Here is a 23,698-nt window from a genome sequence, read left to right on the forward strand (position 1 = left end):
CCCCGCTGCGGGGCGCTGTGGGGGGCGCTCCCTGTGCGCGCGTGGGCACCAGCTGGAGCGGGTGCGCGCGCGGCGGCGTGCGCCCCGAGGGGCTCGGCGCGTGTTTATTTGCATGCGCGGGCGCGCGCTGCTCGGACTGGGCGGGTCCAGCGGGGTTTGACTGCTCTGTGGGACTGGGGCGTAGAGGAGGCGGTATTAAGTGGACGCGGGTGCTCTATTCTTGGGTCAAAGGGGTGAGGGAGCCGGCGGCGAGGAACTCTGGGCCGTCAGCGACCCGCCAGGACTGGAGGTAGCCGCGGCGGCGTCCCGAGTGGCTGGGGTGCAACTGCCGCCGGAGGGAAGGAGCGACAACCCGAGTGGCTCTCCTCTCTTTGTGTCGGGGGTGGGGTTCCCCGAGAGGGCGGCCCTCGGGCCAGGCCTCCCCTCCGCGCCCCGGGACTGTGGTCAGCCAGCGGCGGGGACGCCTCCTCCGCCGGCCGGAGGTGCGCGGGGGTCTTCAGGCTCCCCGGGCTGCCGAGGCCCCGGTGCGGCGCCTGTGAGGTCCGGACTTGTCCCGGGGCTGCGCCCCGAGCCCTCCATGCCCTTTGGAGGCCCTCTGGCCTTTTCATCCCGAAACTTGATCTCTCAGTCTGGCCCCGAAGGGCCGCTCTTCCCCGTAAGACACTGGGGCGAAGGTTCGGGTAAGTTTGCGCCTTGCTTTGCTGCCCGAGCTGCTTTCTTTAGAGGTTCAGTAGCCGATTTCAGGGACTCAGAATTCTGGGACAAGGTGTAATTGATTATCATCCTACTCCTGTACCAGGAAGAGAAATTATCCAAGGAGGAAGTAGTCAACTCTTACGGTTTTTTTGTGGATGAAATTGCCCTTTACTTTCTTTCCATTTCCCAACTGTGAAGAGTTTTGACTTCCCGTTTTGATATGATTGAGAAAGGTGGGACACTGAGAACTTGTTCAGAATATTTGTGCAGACTTTAAAAACGTAGGAAATTTACATATTTAGTTTAAATATGGCTAGGTAGACTTGGAAATTAGTTTCAGATTGTCAGAGTGTCTATTTGCTTAACTATTGGACGTAGCCTACAAAAGTCGTTTTTGTTTTATGAAATCGACTTTTATTATTAAAAATTAGATGTTTTATGTTTAAATTGAGAGCATAAAACATTAACATTTAAAAAATATGATAGCTTTGATTCTAATCAGAAGTTTTTCTTTTATCGATCAGTTTCAGGCCAGTACTGGGCGTTTTTTGAACCTTGATAAGTATGGTGCCACATTTAGTTGCACTTTAAAAATATATGGTCATCAGTGAGGCTTAATGATTATTGCTGCTCTTCTCTGCACTCTAAATTACTTGTGTTTATCTCTATTTTTTCGTTTAGGACATCACATTCTAATTATCTATTTTTCTCTCTTGCTATATTGTGAATACCTTCAGGGATATGATTTAATCTTCTCTGTAGACTTAGGGCCTGGCACATAGGAGGAGCTCAAATGTTTATTGAATGAATAAATTAACAAACACATTTAGACACTCACTGTAATATGTTGGCTAGAGTTCTGTTAATATTTTAAACACTTGCAAACATTCTGATCTGGGTTATTTTTTTTGGTGAGGAAGATTGGCCCGGAGCTAACATCTGTGCCAGTCTCTCTCCATTTTGTATGTGGGCCGTCCCACAGCATGGCTTGGTGAGCGGTGTATAGATCTGCTTGGCATCCAAACCTGTGAACCCTGGGCCTTCAAAGTGGAGGGCACGAGCTTAAGCCCTATGCCACCAGGCCAGCCCCCGATCTGGGTTTTATACCCGTGGAAAAGTTTGCAATGTATGTGAAATAAAGCTGGTGGAAACTTAGAGTATTGTACTGTGAAGAATATTATTCTTTCTTTGTGTCCTCTTAATTCAAGAAATGACGTCAGAGGGTATTTTCTGTAGTTTTGTCATACTTAGCAGCTCAGCTGAAACATTAGTGGAGTGAGCATGTGAGAAATGTGTTTACCACTGAAGACCTAGAGCTGACACTCACCTTGAGCAAGAACTAATACTCAGTACCAATAGTGCTCTATTTAGTCTTATATTGGACAAAGAAAACGAGGTTTCCAAGCATTAGGACTGCAGTATGGCCACTGTTTATAAAATCTTAAAAGAATTTTTTTAATCGTAAAAATGATAATGTATTTTGAGAAAAATTAAGACAATGTAGAAAAGTACAAAAAAGATATGGGGGGGCCCCCAAATCTTGCTAATTGGAAGTAACCCAAACGTTTTGTTGAACAAACTTCTAAACATCTCCCTATGTATTTATATGATACTGACAAATATTTTGTTCTATATATGGGATCATATTTCTAATTTTTTCAATCAGCAATGTGTCATTGCATCTTTCTGTGTCAGTACGTGGAGATGTGTCTTACCATTTTAAATGGCTGTGTAATATTCTATTTTATGTACATACTCTAATTTTTTTAATCCATACTCAGAATAATGGGCGTTTAGGATGTTTTCATCTTTTTGTCTCACCTCAACACACTCTCTGTTAACTCTTATTGTGCATATTTTCGCATACTTATCTGAATGTCTCCTTGAGGTAAATTCCTAGAAGTGGGATTTCTGGGTTAAAAAGACAGTGCTTACTGTAAACACTTCTATATTTTATCATAATGCCTTCCAGAAAAGTTGCATCCATTTTGTACTCTCCTCAAGTGTGCCTAAAAATACCTATTTTTGCACATCTCTGAAAGCGTTTGGTTTTGTCCATTTAAAAAAATCTTCGCAAAATAAATCTTATTTTCTCTACATTTCTTGATTACCAGTGAGGTTACACATCTTTTCATATCTTTATTGGCCTAACACATATTTTGATGTTTTGCTTGTAGTTCATGGTTGACAGTTCAGAAAGAGAAAAATTTGAAGGAGGATGGATGCAAAAGCTCGAAATTGTTTACTTCAACATAGAGAAGCCCTGGAAAAGGACATCAAAACCTCCTACATCATGGATTACATGATTAGTGATGGAGTTTTAACAGTATCGGAGGAGGAAAAAGTAAAAAATGAGGTAAAGCCCTCTGAGGCAGTCTATGCTTTCTTAAAAATTTTTAGAATTTATTTCGGAACCTGTACTGGTCTCCACTAATTTATGTTGCAAACATATTCTTTGTAGCATGCTAAACTACTTATTTTTTTCCAGCCCACTCGACAGCAAAAAGCAGCTATGTTAATTAAAATGATACTTAAAAAGGATAATTATTGCTACATATCATTCTACAAGGCTCTCCTACAAGAAGGATATAAAGATCTTGCTGCCCTTCTCCATGGTGGCATTCCTGTTCTCTCTTCTTCCAATGGCAAAGATTCGCTTGTTGGAGTAACTTCATATGGTTTGTATCCATGATACCTTCTCTCACAATGGCTACCTTGCTGCAGCTTTGTGTTACTGTAGATAGAGTCTGCTGAAGAGACTGATTAGTTCATTGAAAAAATGCATGTGAAAAAACTATATTTTCCAATTTAAGTCTTTTTATTTGCATCTCTGTTAACTCTCACATTTTCTTCTTGCCCAGTGAACTGTCTACTGCTGAGGTAATAATATACATACCCTAATTGTTAGAGATAATAAGACAATTTATAGGCCTGTATTTAAGTTCTTCTCTAGTTCTATGTTTATCAAATTCATGCATAGGAAAGACTAAGAATCTGTGTTCTTGAAAGGGATTCCGTGTTCTTCTCTTTACGCTCTCCTTCCCAGTTTTCAATCTGAGAAAAAGGAGACTGGAGAGTCAGGGAGGCATAGAGTGAGTAAGGACAGGTATAGATGGAGATTTCCATTGTCTGTAGTCATCTTGAAAGGTATATGTTTGCTTTTGTTCTAGCTGTTCTGAGAAATCAGAAAGTTGAAGTTAATGTGCTAGCCACATTTTCTCATTTCTCTTGGAAATTTTGAGGCTAAGGCCTCAGCCTTGCTCTTTTTGGTTTTTATGGTATTGTGTAACCACCTCAAAGTTGTATTCATTCCTACTTGTTTTATTTTGAATTTCAGTAAAGACAGTCCTGTGTGAAGGTGGAGTACCACAGAGGCCAGTTGTTTTTGTTACTAGAAAGAAGCTGGTTCATGCAATTCGGCAGAAACTCCTCAAATTGGATGGTGAACCGGGATGGGTCACCATTTATGGAATGGCAGGTTGTGGGAAGTCTGTATTAGCTGCAGAAGCTGTTCGAGATCATACCCTCTTAGAAGGTAAGTTTTGATTACCATGTGTTGCTGGCTAAGGAGATATTCTTTAGGCAGTGTATGAGTTTCCTGTTGCTCCTGTAACAAATTACCAAAAATTTGGTGGCTTAAAGCAACACAAATTTATTATCTTACAGTTCTGGAAGTCAGAAGTTCAAAATAGTTCTTATTGGGCTAAAATCAAGGAGTTAGCAGGGCTGAGTTCCTTCTGGAGGCTCTAGGGAGAGTTCTTTTTCTTGTATTGTTCATCTTCTAGAGGTGGCCTTCATTCCTTGACCATGGTTCCTTCCTTCATTTTCAAAGCTGGCAGCACATGGCATCTTTAAATCTTTGTCTCTCTGATCTTTGCTTCTGTCATCACATCATCTTCTCTGACTCTGATATTCTTGCCTCCTTTTTATAAGGGCTGTTCTGATTACGTTGGGCCCCTTGGATAATCCAGGATGATCTCAGCTCAAAATCTTTAATTTAATCGAATCTGCAAAGTCCCTTTTGCTGTGTAAGGTAACATATTTACAAGTTCTGTGGAATAAGATGTGGACTTCTTTGGGGGGCCGTTATTCTGCCTACCACAGGCATGATTAAATTTGAAATTTATTTTTTTACCTAACCTGTCACAATGAGGCTTGGTTAGCCAGGCCAGTAAGTTCATTTATTATTGGACGGCACTTATTATCACTGAAATGAAGCAGGTTCCCTTGTATCTTAACAATTCAGGGGATGGTAGGGTTGAAAAAGGATCTTGAAAGGTTGTCCAGGTTACATCGCTGCGTTTGAGGCAGTACTAGACTTCCATCTTCCTGTCAAGTGAGTGTCTGTTTTGGGCTAGAGCGCTGTGGGGTAGGAGATTCTTGGAAACTCAGTTCCCATTAATGACTGTCCTAGTGGGTGCTTCTCCCGTGTGTTTGGCATCCTGTATTAAACTATTAATTCCATTTCTGTAATTAATTCTATCAGTTGCTTATCTTTAAAAAATCTTTAGTAACTTGTCTCTCTTATCTGTAAGTCCCAAGATAAAGAAAAATTGGGAGTTGACTGTGGCAACCAGTGGGTTTTTGCGGGTAGGTTTTATCGATTTATTTGACATTTGGTGACTGACTTTTCTCGCTTCAGGTATTCACGTGTTCAGTAAATGTTTGAGAGCCTGCTATGGAGCTTGGCACTGTTTTGGGCACTGGGGATCCAAAAAGAAGGCACAGTCTGTGCATCTAAGGAATTCACTCACCGTCTAGTAGGGGAGACAGACATGTAAACAAATTATGATATATATGATAAATTGAACAGTAGAAACAAGTGTAAGGTACGAAATTAGAACAAAGGAAGGAAGTGTTCTCTCTCTGGGGGAGGAGGATAGACAGGAGAGGCTTCCTGAATGAGATGACATTTTAGCTGGAGTTTGGAGAAAGAATAGAAGTTTGCCAGGCAGACTAGGTTGGAATGGAGGAGTAGGGTAGGTGGGAAGGGTATTGCGTAGTTACTGCAATGGGGAAGGGCACGCTATAGCAGAGGATTTAGGACATTTGGTAGGTATACTCCTGACCTTGATGAGTCTGGTAGGTTCTCAGGGTATTCAGCAGGAACAGTTATATAGCTCCCTCAGTCTCTGGTGCCTGTATTCATTAGTGAGTTCTAAGGGAACTTAAAGACAGTTCCTGACTTCTAGTTGTTAATAAAACTTTTTTGATTTACAATACATAATCAAGACAGTTTCTGATGAGATGGCAAAATGAATGGAATAAGTAGTAAGCCTCTAAGAGATTTAGAAAGATGGAGGCTAGGGCAGATCTATTGTACACATCTGGCTTTAGTTTGTAGCTCACAGCCTTTGTCAGCAGCATTGATCATACTCTTGTCCGAAGTATGTCCAATTCCTGAACCCTGATTTTTCCCCTTTGTCATTATAGAGAAGTTTCCTGGGGCTCAGCTCCATACAAATCTCAGGACCAAGGGTTTATTTTTATTATTCATTTTTTTTTTTTTTTTTTACCTCTACTGCAAAGTTGATGACCCAGGATATTTCAGGATAAAATTGGGTTCCTTTCGTGTGAAGGAATTACTTTTCCTTTCAATATTATGATGAATTTCCTTACAATATATATATTTTTGTTTGTTAGTGCCATAAAGTCGATTCTGACTCCTTGTGCCCCTGTGTACAGAACACTGGAACCCTGCCCAGTCTTTATGTGCCATCCTCACACCGCCTTGCCTCCCCCACCTTTTTGGGGTACTCTTAGTGATTTCTATATCTATGTGAATGAGTCCAAAATCTTAGCCTCTCAGCTCCTTGACCTCTCTTTCTGCAGTAAACGTTTTCTTCACTCCCCTTCAGCCATGTCCTTCCCTGATCATAGACTGGACCCTGGTCCTTGGCATTACCAGAAACAATACCACTTTTGAAATCTTGATGTTAAACATTCTCTTCTACTCTTTGCCTACCTCCGCCTATTCTGTTCTTAAAGTTTACTACTACAGTTTTCTGACCTATAGAGTCTTATCCATTGACTCCACAATATCCTCTATTTATCCTGTCAGCTGCCTCCTAGGCTTGGGCCTAGATTTTTTTGCCTGGCATTCGGTTGCTCCTTAGCACATACTCTTGGCTCTTTAGTTCCCTCCTTCTCTTCAGTTAAAGCTGATCCCTTCTTCTCTATGGTAGAAGATGGAGTATGGAGCAGGTATTCCTTTTTACTCCCTGTTGCTCCATCCAGACCATTGCTTGCTTCCCCTTTGCTGTAGAAAATCACCCAGCTGAGTTCCAATGTAAATTCATGATCATAAACCTTGGCAGTTTTACTAGGTTTATTTAGTGAATATGTAACCATTGTGTTGTGGTTTGTAGGGTGTAATCAGAAAACAACTTTAGTCTTTTTTTCCTCTTTGTCTGTTCAAAACTCTTCTCTGGAACTGATTCTTTCTCTGGCCTTGTACAGGTTCAGAGTTCCTAGTAATTTCAAGTTTTAAAAACAATCTCATTTCAATAATTAAAATGTCAAGTCCTATTTAATACTCTAAACTTCATTTATATATAAGGTTCTCCCCTTCCTCAGTTGGGTCTACCTCAGGCTTTGGAAGCCTGCAGTGGAACAGGAGGTTAAGATGGACATCGCAAGTTGTTTCCAGCTTTTTCCTGTTGTGAACAGTTTTCCTTGTGGAGGCAGAATAGTTTAGAAGTTCAGCATTGATGCTGGAAGTTTGCATCCCAGTTCTGCCTTCTTAGCTGTGTAACCTTGGACAAATTACTCAACCTTTCTATACCTCAGTTTCCTTATCTATAAAATGAGGATAATAGTAGTGTCTGCTTGATAGTCTGCTGTGAGGATTAAATGTAGATTAATGCATAGAACTCTTAGAATAGTGCTCAAAAGAATCTGTCTTAAATAGATCTTTGTGCATATACACAAATATTTCTTTTGGGTGATTAAGTTTTTAAATATTGATTTCTTCTTGCATTTAATTTGCAAATACTAGTAAATAAATTGCTCTTTGGTGTAATGTAACTCTTTGTATTTATCTTTTGCTTTTTCATATGCTTTTACTGTCACATAATATAAATCTTTATACTTAATGCCACTGGTATGATCTAATGCTACTGTTCACCATATTTTACACATAGGGACCCCTCTTGGTTTTTTTTGTATCTGTGTGGAACTGATTAAGTATAGACTGTGAAGGCTTAAGATTTTTGGCTCCTGGTAATATGTAAATAAAAATATGTATTTTAAGATATGTATGGCTTAATAATGATGATGATAACAATTGACAGTAACAGTAATAATAATATCCACTCTCATATGGTACTTATTGGTTCAAAGCTTCATATTTTAAGGTGCTCTCAGATACTTATCACTAATAATCCTGTCTCTTATAACCCTTTTCAATTAAGATAGCAATTTCACGTATTTTGTATCACTAATTTCTCACAGCAACTCTGAAATAGGTGGGGTAAACAGTCTTATTCCAGTGTAATAGGTGACACTGAGGTTAAGTGATTTGCTAAATATTGCATAGCTAGTAAGCAGTGGAGATAGACTGGAGCCTAATTTTGTACTGTCCTCGAAGTCTCTATACGAGAACCATAAGGAGTGAGTTATGCATTCCTGGACATCAGTGGTTCTCAGTCAGAGGTGATTTTGCCCCCACAGGAAAATTTGACAATGTTTGGAGACATTTTTGGTCATCATAAGTGGGGAGGAGGATTGTTACTAGCATCTAGTGGATAGAGCCCAAGGAGGCTGTTGAACATCCTACAGTCCTACAGGACAGTTCCCCACAACAACGAATTAGCTGGCCCAATATGTCCAGAGTGCTTAGTTGCGAAACTCTGCTGTACAGTGATTATTCATGGCATAGGACAAAGATTGTGAAATTTTGTTTGGTGAGATTTTATTGAGAAGCAACAGATTTCCTCCAAACTTCTGTTTCTTCACATCTTCAACTTTTCTTAGTAGGTTCAGGCTATAAAGTTCAATAATACCCTACAAGCAAAATTTATACTCTGAATGGAGAGAAGTTGAATAATGTGATGAGATTGCAAATAGGAACAAATCTGCTGCTTACCAGTAAAACGTTTCAAAGGAGAACTCCTGTTCAAAGGCCTTAAGATTACTATTCTTTTCCTCACCAGGTTGTTTCCCAGGGGGTGTGCATTGGCTTTCAGTTGGGAAACAAGACAAATCTGGACTTCTGATGAAACTGCAGAATCTTTGCACACGGTTGGATCAAGATGAGAGTTTCTCCCAGAGGCTTCCACTTAATATTGAAGAGGCTAAAGACCGTCTCCGCATTCTGATGCTGCGCAAACACCCAAGGTACAGATGGTCAGGTTTAGTTGGTGTATGAAGTCTCAATGAGACTTAACTACTGACATCTTGAGAACATCATACCCTTTTCTTGCCGTTTGGTAGAGGATCTAAGAAAGAACCATTGCTTTCCTGCTGTTCTCTTTCTCATGTTAAAAAAAAAAAAGTGGCTGCCTAAAAATGGCTACTTCTCTCTTCTTTGCATCCTACCTACCACATCATCTCTTATGTGCCACTGTAGGCTCTCAAGAAATTTTTCTTAAGTAGATGAGTTGTTGAGCAGTTTTTGCTAGAAAATCTAAGCTTCTTACGTTGAATGCATTTTTTCTAATGGCTTAACATTGAACAAGAGACAGAATAAGTGTAGGCAACTGGTAAAAGACTGAGTCAGGAAGGATTATTTACTTAGTGGGACCCTTCCATTGTGTTGTCTTCATTTTTGGGTACATGTAATTCTTCTACTTCCTTGTACTTCAAGGGTTCGTTTATTTCAATAGTTCATTCATTCATTCAATAAATACTATTAGGGGCCGGCCTGGTGGCGCAGCAGTTAAGTGCACATGTTCTGCTTCAGTGGCCCGGGGTTTGCCAGTTTGGATCCTGGGTGCGGACATGGCACTGCTTGGCAAGCCATGCTGTGGTAGGCGTCCCACCTATAAAGTAGAGGAAGATGGGCACGGATGTTAGCTCAGGGCCAGTCTTCCTCAGCAAAAAGAGGAGGATTGGCAGCAGATGTTAGCTCAGGGGTAATCTTCCTCAAAAAAAAAAAACCATTATAATTATTCGCCAGGCACTATCTGCTGTTTCACAGTTTTCATTAGCTTGAAGGGAGACAACAGCTTAGTTGCTGCTTATGTTGAGTATAACCTGGGATTCAATCTGTTGATTTGATTTCTGTGATCTAGCAGCCATTCTTTCATTTGTTCATTTAGTTAACACTGAGTGTTGTGCCAGGTTCTGGGTCAAATGCTCCAAGTACAAAGGTGAATAAAGTATTCCTTAGGAGTATAACAGTAAATTGGATGAGAATTAGGTAATGGCTCTGACCTTTTTCTTTTAATGCCTCAATGTACCTACTGATGCAGTGCAGTACACTTTCATATGTAACAGTAATAATAGTAATAATAATAATCAATGCTGATATGGCAGTGATTCTCAAATTGGTAAGGTGATTAATACCAGAATATTGGATGAGAGGAGTAACTTTTGGAAAAAGCCTCCTGAGTGATTATGGTGCATGCTCGCTACAGAGGCCCAGCTCCTTTCTCGCTGGCTTCCTTCTCTTCCATGTCCCTCTGTTATATCCTCCTCCCCTTGACAGTCACTGGTATCCATCTTCCTGGAGGAAATAGGATTGAGACCACTAACCATTCCCTCTTTTCTTGCTCAGTAACTTCTCCCTAGTCCTACTTCCTTTCTTTGCAAAAATAAAAGTGATTTCTGTTTAGGAAAATATTGTTACCACTCTCAGATGTATCAGACCATGGCTTATAAAGCCGGTCATTTTGTTTTTCTCTCAGTATCATTTTGGCTTATGCTTTTGCAATTTTCCAACCTGTGTATGTACTCAGTGTCTTTTTTTTTTTCCTTTTTCTCCCCAAAGCCCCCCAGTACGTAGTTGTATATTCCTCATTGTGGGTCCTTCTAGTTGTGGCATGTGGGACGCTGCCTCAGCATGGTTTGATGAGCAGTGCCATGTCTGCGCCCAGGTTTCGAACCAACGAAACACTGGGCTGCCTGCAGCGGAGCATGTGAACTTAACCACTCGGCCACGGGGCCAGCCCCTGTCTTTTTTTTTTTTTTTTTAAAGATTGGCCCTGAGCTAACATCTGTTGCCAGTCTTCCTTTTTTTTTTCTTCTCCCTAAAGCCCCCCAGTACATAGTTGTATATTCTCGTTGCAAGTCCTTCTAGTTTTGCTATGTGAGATGCTGCCTCAGCATGGCTTGATGAGTGGTGCCAGGTCTGCGCCCAGGATCTGGACTGGCGGAACCCTGGGCTGTTGCAGTGGAGCACATGAACTTAACCACTCGGCCACAGGGCTGGCCCCCTAGTGTCTTTTTTTATAGTGTAAGAAGTAGTGTGCCATTCAGATAAAAACACTAGTGTATAATTATGCTATCAGATTTTAGTTTCATTTTTTCTCCATTTGTTCTGGTTAGTTTAAAAAAAGTTTTTGGAGAGGAATTGGGAATTGGCACAGAGGTTCTTTATCATTATGAATAAACAAACTGATTTGTTGGTTGGAAATTAAAGAGCTAATAGCTTTAATAGTTAGAGGGCCTTCTATAGTTAACTTCACTAATAAAAAATGCAAATTAAAAAGACAACATCAGTTTTTACTTATCAAATTGGAACACTATTTTTATAAAATCCCAATTACCAAAATCCTACCGCATTAAAAGTAGTATTCTTGCTAGTGTATTCTATTAGCTTGGAACGTATAAAATTGCTAGTTTTGTAGGTAAAAAAAAAGGTCAAATATTGTTATTGTTCTATGATTCATTCTAATACTAACCAAAGCTCAGTTCTCTTTTGGTTTTGGTCCTTAACGACTGAACTGGAAAAATCCCATTACTTGGTCAGTTTTTTTTAGGCATTAGGTAAACTGATTTCTACTTCTTATGTGGTATACACAGTCCTCTTTTTATAGGGTCCTTAACTTTATATGCATTGACTTGGGGTGGGAGGAGGAGAAAGTCTCTAATTTTTTTTCCCCTTGTTTCAATCAGTATATTGTGAAAGAGATAGTAAAGAAAAGAGGAAGAACCGTGAAGTAGACATCTATTCTTTTTTTTTATTTTGTAAATTTAAATGGCATTCTCTTTTTTTAAAAGACGCTTAAAATAAATGTCACTAGTGACTCAGTACAGTTTTTTTTTATTAGGTCTCTGTTGATCTTGGATGATGTTTGGGATCCTTGGGTATTAAAAGCTTTTGACAATCAGTGTCAGATTCTTCTTACAACCAGAGACAGGAGTGTTACAGATTCAGTAATGGGTAAGGATTATTAATTTGCTTTTTAGTACCTTTATGTTTTAATTCAATTACATTTAAATATGTGACATACCGAATTACTTATTATGTCTTGTGATTTTGCAGGTCCTAAATATGTAATCCCTGTGGAGAGTGGCTTAGGAAAAGAAAAAGGACTTGAAATTTTATCCCTTTTTGTTAATATGAAGAAAGCAGATTTGCCAGAACAAGCTCACAGTATTATAAAAGAGTGTAAAGGTATAGTTAGTTATTTTCTGTATTAGGGGGTTATAGAGATATTATTTTACCCTTTTGTAAATTAAGCTAATGAATATGACAGTTTAGCACTTGAACGTCCAGAAACTTTACTAGAACGTTCAGTATTTTAGGTTCTTCTCTGATACCCTAAATGGATAATGATATTTTGGTATTCATTCATTTGTTAAAATAAAATTTAATAAACACTTACTGTATGTTAACGGGAGGGGTGAGATGAAGACGTAACCTCTGCTGTCAAAGAATGAAAAGCATAGTGAGAGTCAGAATTTTAAAAATTTTTTGGTTGGGATTTTATAAAAATAGTGTTCCAATTTGATAAGTAAAAACTGATGTTGTCTTTTTAATTTGCATTTTTTATTAGTGAAGTTAAACTTTTATGTTTATTAAATATTTACATTTTGAGAAATTATCCTTGATTCACTTGTCTTTTGTGATATAAATACTTTTAATTAATTTTTAGGCCCTCTAACTATTAAAGCTATTAGCTCTTTGTCATATTTTTGCAAATATTTTTCCCCAGTTTTTTGTCTACCTTTAATTTTATTTGTAGTATTTTTTTGACATACAGAAATTTAAAATTTTATATAGTCAAATCTGTCAGCTCTTAAGATTATTTCTTCTATCGTTAATGCTTGGAAATATGTTCTTGTTTTTCTTTCTGCCATCAAATGTATACTTGATTTTGAGTTAATTGACTTTTAAAAAATATTTTAAAACTTAGGAAAAATACTTGATTTGTGTTCAATATAAAGGTGATGCATGTCCATTTTGAAACATTTAAAAAATATGTGAAACTATAAAGAAAAAATAGAGATTATCCATAGTCTGATAATTATTAATACTATGAGAATATTTTTTCCAGTCTTTTAGGACATATAAAACTTTGAAAAAAATATTCAGATTATACTGGTATACATAATTTGAGTCTTGTCCTTTTAACAGATCTTGAGCATTTCCCTATGTCATTAAATATCTTTTGAAAAAAATCTACCAATGGTATAATATTGTGATATACTTTATTTATTCAGTCATTTCTCTGTTAAGATTTTTCACTATTTTAAATAATCCTGTGATAAATATCCTTAAATGAAATATTTCTTATTTCTAATAACTTCCTTAGTATAAATACCTAAAGTTAACCCAAGAGTTATAAATATTTTAAGGCTTTGGATAACATGCAGCAGAAATTGTTCAAGAATAAATTGATTCTTAACTTAGTGGTAGTTTTGAAATGAGACCGTATTAACATGGTGACTTTGTTTTTTTCAGGTTCTCCTCTTGTAGTGTCTTTAATTGGTGCACTTTTACGTGATTTTCCCAACCGCTGGGAGTACTACCTCAGGCAGCTTCAGAATAAGCAATTTAAGAGGATAAGGAAATGTTCATCTTATGATTATGAAGCTCTGGATGAAGCCATGTCTATAAGTGTTGAAATGCTCAGAGAAGACATCAAAGATTATTACACAGATCTTTCCATCCTTCAAAAGGATGTTAAGGTGCCTACAAAGGTAATACCTCATCATTGGGTATTTATGGCATTTAACCTTTGATATAGTACTGAGGATATTGTTACAGAGGATATTGGAAGGATGAGACCTGTGTGACTGAGATGGTGGGGTGGAGGATGTACAAGTCCCACTGCTCTTAATCTCCATCAAGGGCTCAGTGTTGAACTCAGACAAGTTACCTTTTTCTTAGTGATTCTAGTGAAGCTGGAGAAGCATTTGACTTCTTTCTCTCTCTTTTCTATCTTGAGGAAGAGTTGAGCTGCTTCTGATGAAATGGAAATATTCTTTTTTTTTTTTTTGAGAAGATTAGCCCTGAGCTAACGTCTGCTACCAATCCTCCTCCTTTTGCTGAGGAAGGCTAGCCCTGAGCTAACATCCATGCCCATCTTCCTCTACTTTATATGTGGGACGCCGGCCACAGCATGGCTTGACATGCGGTGCATAGGTCCACACCCAAGATCTGAACCGGTGAACCCTGGGCCGCCAAAGCAGAACATGCAAAGTTAACTGCTGCGCCACCAGGCTGACCCGGGAAATATTCTTATTCAAGGCTTTATGATATGGTTTTCTTTGTGTTAACACCTTGTCTGCAATCCTGGTTATTGTACTTTGGTGGCATTAAATGCTTAAAATGATTCCTAGGTATTATGTATTCTCTGGGACATGGAAACTGAAGAAGTTGAAGACATACTGCAGGAGTTTGTTAATAAGTCTCTCTTATTCTGTGATCGAAATGGAAAATCATTTCGTTATTATTTACATGATCTTCAAGTAGATTTCCTTACAGAGAAGAATCGCAGCCAGCTTCAGGTATTTGCACCTCTGTATATATCTTTTATAACTTTATATTTTGAAATAATTTTAGATTTACAGAAAAGTTGCAAAATAGTACAGAGAGTTTCTATGCATATATCCTTCACCCAGCTTCCACCAATGTTAACATCTTACATAATTACAGTTATCAAAGACATAAAATTAACATTGATACACTATGTTAACTAATCCGCAGACTTTTTTGGAAATTCTCCAGCTTTCCCATTAATGTCTTTTCTGTGGTCCAGATCCAATTCAGGATCCCATATTGCATGTAATTGTCAGGTTTCCGTAGTTTCCTCAAATCTATGAAAATTGTCCAGCTTTCTTTATCTTTCATGGTCACTTTGGAAAAGTACTAGCCAGTTATTCTGTACAATATCCCTTAGTTTGGGTTTCTCCTGACTAGATCGAGGTTATATATTTTTGGCAAGAATACCACAGAAGTGATGTTATGTCTTTCTCAGTGCATCATATCAGGGTATTGATGTGTCTTATTATCACTAACATCGATCACTTGGTTAAAGTGGTATCTGATGTTTCTCTTCTATAAAGTTACTATTTTTTCCTTTTGTAATAATCTTGTGGGGAGATTCTCTGTACATTCTTAAATAGCTTTGGAAGCTGGAGTTACTGTGTGCTTTGGTTATGAAATAATTTCTGTCCTCTGAAATGCTTCATTTGGGTTTTAGGATCTGCACAGGAAGATAATCACTCAGTTCCAGAGACACCACAGGCTACATACTCTTTCACCAGATCAGGAGGACTGCATGTATTGGTACAATTTTCTGGCCTATCACATGGCCAGTGCCAATATGCACAAAGTAAGATGACGCGTTTAAAAAGTATTTTCTTTTAGCTCACTTTTATCTTGTCCTATGTTTAGAATTTTTTTATTAGTAAAAATAGAATTATAGTCTATGTAAATATTTTTGTTTTTGTTATTGTTTTTACCTGAAGTGATTTAAAAAGGTACCTTAGTAACTGCAGTAGATGAACCACCAAAAATTCACTTTCTTCTTACCAGAAACTTTTCTTTATGGGCGGTATGGATTTGTTTTTAAGTTTTGAGAGGAAATGGAGGGTGGGAAAGTACATTCTTCATTCACCAAATATTTATTGAGTGCCTGTTATGCACTGGTATTTTTCTTCATTATGGGGTTATACCGCAGGCTCTCATTGAGCTTACATTCTTGGTGGGGGTCCAACAGTGGACAAATAAATTTGTACTATGTCAGGAGGTGGTGAGTGCTCAGGAGAAGAAAAAAGCATGGAAGGAGAAAGAAAGTGATGATATAGGGATAGAATCATAATAATTTGCTGATGGATTTGATGTGCGTTATAAGAGAAAGAGAAAAGTCGAAGATTACTCCAAGCTTGTGCAACAGAAAGATTTGAGTTGCCAAGAACTGAGATGGGGAAGTGTTTGGGTAGAACAAGTATTTTTCGGGGGCAAAGGGAAGCTTAATTCATTTTGAATATATTGAGTCTGATATACATGTTAAGACATCTGACTGGAAATACTGAGTACTTAGATATATGAATTTGGATTTCTGGAGAAAATTATGGACTAAAGATAAAATTTGATAATCATCAGCACATAGATGATAACTGAAGTGGTGACTACCTTTCTACTCAAAATGTTAATATTTTGGAAAACTATATGTACTTGGAGTAATTTTTCTATACTTAGGTACATTATCCTTTGGTTACAAAAATGGTATATTGTTATACCTTGGTTTTTTTACCTATCAAAATATAGTTTACTCTTAATAATCTATATTGGAATAAAGGTATTTCAGTAAAATCTCCATGCCCTAATTTACTTAACCAAACTGTAAGTGTTGAACATTTAGGTTGTTTTCAGTTGTTTTGTCCTTATGATGCTGTAATGGACATTTTTGTTTGTCTTTGTACCTATATTATTTCCTTTGAAAATTCCTGTAAGTGGAATTACTGGATCAATGCATCTTTTTATAGCTTTTGCTATGTATGATAGTGAGGCAGAATTCAGTTTCTTTTCATTTTTTAGCCTTTTTTTCTGATTTTTGAAGATAATGGTTTATTTTCATTGGAAAAATTTAGGAAGAAAATGAAAAGAGGACAACAAAGATTACAACCATTGCCAATGCTTTTGTGTATAGTTTTCTAGATCATTTTGCTTCTCAGATACACACACTTGTTCATTAAAACCAAAATGGGATCATAATGGAGTCTTATATCTTGTTTTTTTTCCTACTTAATTGTATTTTGTGGTCATCTTTTTATGTCAGTATACCTAGAGTGACATAATTTTTAAAGCTGCGTACTATTTCATTGTGTAGCTGCATCATGATTGACCAGTTGGTTGATGGACGATTAGATTGCTTAAGCACACTCATCTGATTATTTTCTTAGGACACATATTTATAAGTGTAATTTCTAGGTCAAGTGGTGTGTACAGTTTGAATTTTAATACAGCTTACCAGACTATCTTCCAGGAGGGTACTCTGATTTACATCACTCCCAACAGTGTATGAGCGGTTTCTTTTCCTCTGATTCCAGCTAATCACTCCTTTTAGTCTTTAGAAATCTGATACTAAAAATAGTAAATCTTTTTTGTTTCACTTTGATTATTGGTAGGATTTTTGGCCATTTGTACTTTTTATTTTGTAAATTGGCTCTCATCTATTGCCTTTACCTATTTTTCTATTGGGGCATTTATCTTTTTCTTATTATTTTATTAGAATTTTCTATAAAAAAGAATATTAACCCTCATCTGTCATATGTGTTGTAAATAAATATTTTTTTCCTGGTTTATTTTTTGTCTTAAATTTTATTTATATTATTTTCTACTATATTGAAGATTTGAGTTTTGTTTTTTTTGAGGACGATTAGCCCCAAGCTAACATCTGCTGCCAATCTGCCTCTTTTTTGCTGAGGAAGACTGGCCCTGAGCTAACATCTGTGCCCATCTTCCATTACTTTATATGTGGAACGCCTGCCACAGCATGGCTTGCCAAGCGGTACCCTGTCCACACCTGGGATCTGAACCGGCGAACCCGGGGCTGCCAAAGCAGAATGTGCGAACTTCCCTGCTGTGCCACCGGGCTGGCCCTGAGGATTTGAGTTTTTATGTAGTTAAATGCACCACTATTTTCCTTTTTGGTATTTTGCTTTGGTGCCATGTTTATCAAAATTTCTTTCACCTCAGGGTTACAAAAATATTTACCCATAACTTCTAGTACTTTTTGAAGTTTTCTATTTTATATTTAAGTCTTTAATCCAAGTGAAATTTATTTTGAGTTAATGTGTGAGGTCCATTTTATATTTCTTTGGAACTATTAATGATGTGTTCTTTTTCACTGGCTTCCTTTTTGTCCTTAAATTCTAGATATCTATGAAGTTCCTGTCAGCAGTGCTAGGAAAATGATGGTAGACTTACAATTCTTTGATCTCTTTAACAGTGCTCCTGATCTTACTTTTTTTTTTTTTAAAGGAACTTTGTGCTTTAATGTTTTCCTTGGATTGGATTAAAGCAAAAACGGAACTTGTAGGTCCTGCTCATCTGATTCATGAATTTGTGGAATATAGGCATATATTGGATGAAAAGGTATATATTAATATGAGCAATAAGTGCTTCAAGGACATCTCATTTTGACATTTAATTCTAGGCTTAATAGTGGGGATGAGAAGAATAGATGGGGCAAAGAGAGAATTTCCTTACTTTGATCTTTGATTATTCTAATTCTTTTGCTACCTACCCTATTGGGAATGTAGAGAGGATTGAGAATTAAAGTTGGAGAAATAAAGTGTTCAGTGGTTTTTTTTTAGAAAAAGAATTGTTAAGAAAATAGTTCTATCAATTGAGATTTTTACCCTATGTTTAAAACTTGGATGAGGGTCATTATATATTTGTTACCTAATAGTCAGCTATTTAGTTTTAGCTCATATAGAGAATATCTTATTTAAGCCTTTAAAGTGACAAGATCACAGAAACAGAAAAATGTCAAATCTTGGCTCTGGTTATGTTTCTAGGAGATTTCAGTTTGTTCACAGGATTGTTCAGTCTGTGAGAATTTCCAGGAGTTTTTATCTTTAAATGGACATCTTCTTGGACGACAGCCATTTCCTAATATTGTACAACTGGGTCTCTGTGAACCGGAAACTTCAGAAGTTTATCAGCAAGCTAAGCTGCAGGCCAAGCAGGAGGTCGATAACGGAATGCTTTACCTGGAGTGGATGTAAGTAGGTTAGGAGAGAAACCAAAGGGAGCGGAGTGCTAACTATGTCATTATTTTTTGGGTAGTGAATAAGTTCACTCCAGGAAGATTTAACTGCTTTGGAAAGGACTGGGACTTTTAATAAGCATTCTTTCTTATTAAAAAGTTCTAGAGAAGTAAGCATAGGAGAAATATCTGTTTTCAAAGAGTCCATAAAAACAGATGCTTGCCTATAAGGCATTTTGACGAAGTTATCCTATATATTAATAGCAAATGCTTTACTTATTGTAATATAGTAGTGAAGAGCATGGGCTTTGAGTCTACAAACCTAGGTTTGAGACTCAGTTCTAAAACCTGATAGTTTTGTGATTTTGAACAAGTTACTCTCCTTTGTCATATGCACATTAGAGATAATCCTTTGAGGTAAGTAGTATTTTTGTGAAGATTTAAGTGAGATGCTGGATATAAAGTGATTAGCACTTTGCCTTGCACATAGCCCTTGTTAAACTTTCACTAAATCCTGATTCTTCTCATTCCTAAAAGAGGCCATTCAGTCTTGCTCTTACCTTAATCTTATCTGTTAGTAAAAGGAAGGGATAAACTATCTTTTTAATTCCTGTTTTATAGTATATGCTCACATATGTTATTCATTTTATCTTCAAAACAACCTTATGAAGTAAATATAATTTGCCATGTTGTACAAATGAGAAAATTGAGGCATAGAGAGGTTGCGACTTAACTAAGCTCCTGTGGCTTGTTGAATGAGATTTAAACCCTGGATCTGTCTAGCTTTATTTTCTGTCCTCCTTCTTTATGATGAGATGCTCTTATAGCTAGAAATAATAAGTATGAATGGTCATCTTTTCACATGTATAATTGGACTCTAGGTTGACATCTGTGATCTTTATAGCCCTGGATACTCTTTCCAAATAAGTCAGGTTGCCATGGGTGATTCCCCTAATTTAGTTTAGTTCAGCAAACATTTGGCTTTCTCTAATGTCCTAAGCACTGTTACTAGGTGCTAAGGCTGTCCCCAAAGAGCTCGCAATCTAGTAGTGAAGAAAGAAGTTTAATCAAATAATTACAATGTAATGTAATGAGTGCAACAAAAGTGTTTATAAAATAGAGGTAGAATTGAGAAATGGGTAATTAACTTAGATGGGTGAAGAATTCTGGGAAGATTACGTAAAGGAGAGAGTTTAAAAAAATTATTTAAAATTTAATTTTTTATTGATTTTATTTTTATTTTAAAGTAATCCATGCTCCTGATTAAAAATAAAAAATCAAATAATATTAGGGGTGTGTAAAAGGAAACGTCAAAGACTCCCCATCTTCCCCCACCTTCCCACTTCCCAGGGTTAACCCTTCTTTAGTGCTTTCTTGGGAAGAGGTTTCACTCTCCCTGGAAGCAGCCCCCTATCTGATTGAGGCTAGGTTAGATCTGTTTGTATCCCAGAATACTTGTTTACCCCATATCATTGTGTTGTCTCATTTTATGGTGATTGTCTGTTTACTTGTTTTTCTCCCATAGTAGTACATGCATTCTATGGTACACAGTAGTTTGGAGGTTAAAGTAACAGACTCTGGCTCTAGACTACCTTGGCTTGAATCCCAACTCTCCTATTTTTTAGTTGTGTATCATTAGGGGAAAATTATTCAACTTCTTTTGCTGAATAGTACTATTTCATAGCACTGTTGTGAGGATTAAATGAGTATGTGTGTGTATACAAATATAAACACATACATAGAGTTCTTAGAATAGTACCTACATCATAGAAAGTACCCAATAAATATTAGTTGTTGTTATTAAGAATAGCATTTAGCATTTTGCCTGCTCCATATAGTTGGTATTCAATAGAAAGTTGTGGAATATTGACTGAATTCATGTTTTAGTTAGTGGCTGAAATAGAATTGTAATACTCAGTCTGATACTCAAATGGGCATAGGTTTAGTTCTTGTTTTCTTATTAACTGTTGAGTTTGTTATTTTTGCTATTTCTTTTTTTCCATTCCATCAACTGCATTTGTACCTGTGATGTGCTCTCATAGATTGGTTAGTCATTCATAGCTGTATTTTTTAACTGGGTCTGACCAGGTCAAGTTCAAAGAATGCTTTATTTTTCAGTACTAGAAACCTTTTTTTTTTTTTTTTCCTATAGAAGAGTTTAGGTTGGTATAAGCTTACTTTAACTGAGTTTTGGCTTTCAGAGAAATCATTTGTTTATGCATTCCTTTGTTATTTATCTAATACTTTTGGTCTTCTACTATGTGCCCATCATTGTGCCAGGTCACTTTCTGAGCTTTGTCTGGGGAATTGAGTAGGTAGATCAAGGGAAAAGAGAGAGTATTTTCTTACTCGAATCCTGTAAACTTTGCAAGTAATTTATCTTTCTTCCAGGTTCTCCTCACTCTAGTTCTTATGTTATGGTTGTTTGTTTTATTGCTTCTGGTAAAGTGTAATACTTTCTAGGCAAGGCCTGAATCTGAGTTACCTCTGTGTTCCCTTTTTTTTTCATTTGGTTTATCTTGGCTCATTTTTAAAAGAATAACAACAGTAGCATCTTTATGTGCCAGGCACTGTTCAGAGCAGGCATCATTACTCCCATTTTAGATACAAGGAAAAGGGAACTTATTAGGTTAAGCAATTTGCCTAAGTTTGCACACCTAATAAGTAGTAGAAGTGGGGTTGTTCTTTAAGTTTAACTGACTCCTAACCTTTCTCTCTTAAAGTAAGCACAATACCATTTAACATATTTACTTGTGCTCAAAGTGACCAAGGTATCTGTATGTGCAATTCTGACAAGGTTCTAATACTTTCCCCATTTTAAGTATACATTATACTCCTTTACCCTTTAGCCCATAAGAAATAATGTAGTACCTATTCTAGTTGAGTAGTTAGTATTCAGTAGGTTAAAGAACAAAGAAAATGACATTGTTTTATCTTTTTTTCTCTATATCTGAATAATTATAATTAGAGAAGAGCAGATTTAAAGTCCATCACCATAATGGTGAGTGTAGTGTCATAGTTTGTTAGGAAATGAGCTTCATTTTGCTATGGCTTCTTTCTTCAGAAAAAAGATTGAGATTTTTCTGAGGATATCCTTATATAATGTTTTCTCTGCACATGTTATCATTATTAATGTATCAAACAGACATGTATTTGATTAACTAGATTGCTTCCAACTCAGTGACATTTGTACCATATGACAGGTTGCTTCATATAGCATAACATTTCTCTTCAAATGCTTTTTTTCTTCAGGTGATCTGTGCTGTCGTTTACATGTTGATAATTTAAGAATTTTATACTTTGGAGAACATAACTATGTTAAAAGACAGTTTATTACTGAAAGAAAATAATTACTTTTACTCTCATTTATTGGGTTTCTTTTCATTTTTTCCTTGTATTTAGAAACAAAAAAAACATCAAGAATCTCTCCCGCTTAGTTGTCCGCCCCCATACAGATGCTGTTTACCATGCTTGCTTTTCTGGGGATGGTCAAAGAATAGCTTCTTGTGGTGCTGATAAAACCTTGCAGGTAAAACATATCTCTTGAGAAAAATTGAAAGAGGCATATACCCAGTACTGTGCATATTAGAATATATTTAAATTCTAAAATTCAAGAAAATTGCACATTAGAAATAGAGAAATCCAAATCTCTTGAACATTTTATGGAACTTTTCTCTAGAGATTTAAAAGATTTAGTTGTGTGTTTTCATAGTTCTAAACTTGCCAAGTGACGTAGAAGGGCCTTTTACCCTGCCAGTCAGTTACTGTGATCCATGTGCCAGCTAAGGGTAATGAGGAAAGATAATTGTTAAAAGACATAAAGGATTTCATAGTCTGATTGAAAAACAGTGATTAAGTAAAATACCTGTTTTATCACAGGCTGAGGTGTAGATTTCTCACTGTATATAGGAATTGGATTAGATTATTTCCTAAGATGCTTGAAGGAATTTCCTTTAAGTTCTCATTTGTTTTCAGAAAACATGAGTGCTTTTCTTTAAATTTGTGTACTACCTTTTGATTTGAAGGAAATAGGATGAAATTAGTTAAAACTTTTATATTTAGGATAGCTTTAGTCTTTGCAAGATTATGACTATAAACTTTATTTCTACATGTATACTTTATTACTAATTTTATTGATTTTGGCTTTTGAACCCCAGAAAGAAAGCATGTTGAATGAAATGTTTTCTGTTTGATTGTTAAGAATTTGTCAAACCATTCTCAGGAACTGAAGCTATACTCTGTCAGTTCTTTTTATTGATATTACAAACATTTAATAATGAAGTTTTCTATTTAAGTCATACAAATTATGACAGAAATTCTAATTTTTGCAGTGATTTTCCCAAGGTTCATTTCTGTTGCAAAATACAGTGATTAAGATCTTTTACAGAAAGACTTTTATTGAATGATGGCCCATGGTTAAGTGGTTTATAGTAAAAAGATTTTATTGTTGCTTGTGCAGGTGTTCAAAGCTGAAACCGGAGAGAAACTTTTAGAAATCAAGGCTCATGAGGATGAAGTGCTTTGCTGTGCATTCTCTACAGATGACAGATTTATAGCAACCTGCTCAGTGGATAAAAAAGTGAAGGTAGGGAAAATATTTTCCTCTTGAGTTGTAATCACCACAGAATTCATTTTCTTTTTCCATAATAGAGGGACTGGGGTAAGTAGGGTTAAAGAACTCTTGCTTGTTGACCTACTAACTTGAGGCAAGACAATTTTTATCCGTTGTAAATTAATGCTGCCTGAAAATCCTTTATTTTTTTGAGGAAGATTAGCCCTGAGCTAACATCTGCCACCAATCCTCCTCTTTTTGCTGAGGAAGACTGGCCCTGAGCTAACATCCATGCCCATCTTCCTCTGCTTTATATGTGGCACACCTGTCACAGTATGGC

At 36.9% G+C, this 23,698-nt stretch overlaps 1 protein-coding gene across 7 annotated transcripts in view; it reads left to right on the forward strand.

Annotated features, from left to right (window-relative positions):
- APAF1 (apoptotic peptidase activating factor 1) overlaps positions 1 to 23,698 on the forward strand; it is a 68,439-nt gene that overhangs the window by 905 nt on the left and 43,836 nt on the right. For 3 of the 7 annotated variants that reach the window (XR_011534642.1, XR_011534645.1, XM_008519891.2), the window contains exons 1-14: positions 74 to 680; positions 2,874 to 3,052; positions 3,185 to 3,374; positions 4,034 to 4,231; positions 8,850 to 9,033; positions 11,910 to 12,022; positions 12,125 to 12,256; positions 13,547 to 13,785; positions 14,428 to 14,595; positions 15,291 to 15,422; positions 18,077 to 18,190; positions 18,616 to 18,821; positions 22,209 to 22,335; positions 23,266 to 23,391. Coding sequence is in view for 3 of the 7 variants with exons in the window: in XM_008519891.2 (XP_008518113.1) it covers positions 2,915 to 3,052; positions 3,185 to 3,374; positions 4,034 to 4,231; positions 8,850 to 9,033; positions 11,910 to 12,022; positions 12,125 to 12,256; positions 13,547 to 13,785; positions 14,428 to 14,595; positions 15,291 to 15,422; positions 18,077 to 18,190; positions 18,616 to 18,821; positions 22,209 to 22,335; positions 23,266 to 23,391 (2,067 nt within the window). In the remaining 4 variants the exon portion in view is untranslated. Of the gene's footprint in view, positions 1 to 73; positions 681 to 2,873; positions 3,053 to 3,184; positions 3,375 to 4,033; positions 4,232 to 8,849; positions 9,034 to 11,909; positions 12,023 to 12,124; positions 12,257 to 13,546; positions 13,786 to 14,427; positions 14,596 to 15,290; positions 15,423 to 18,076; positions 18,191 to 18,615; positions 18,822 to 22,208; positions 22,336 to 23,265; positions 23,392 to 23,698 lie in introns of those variants that run through there. The other 4 variants (XR_011534644.1, XM_070599917.1, XR_011534643.1 and 1 more) reach the window with 2 other exon arrangements.

Source organism: Equus przewalskii, chromosome 29 (genome assembly GCF_037783145.1).
Source record: "Equus przewalskii isolate Varuska chromosome 29, EquPr2, whole genome shotgun sequence".
NCBI lineage: Eukaryota > Metazoa > Chordata > Mammalia > Perissodactyla > Equidae > Equus > Equus przewalskii.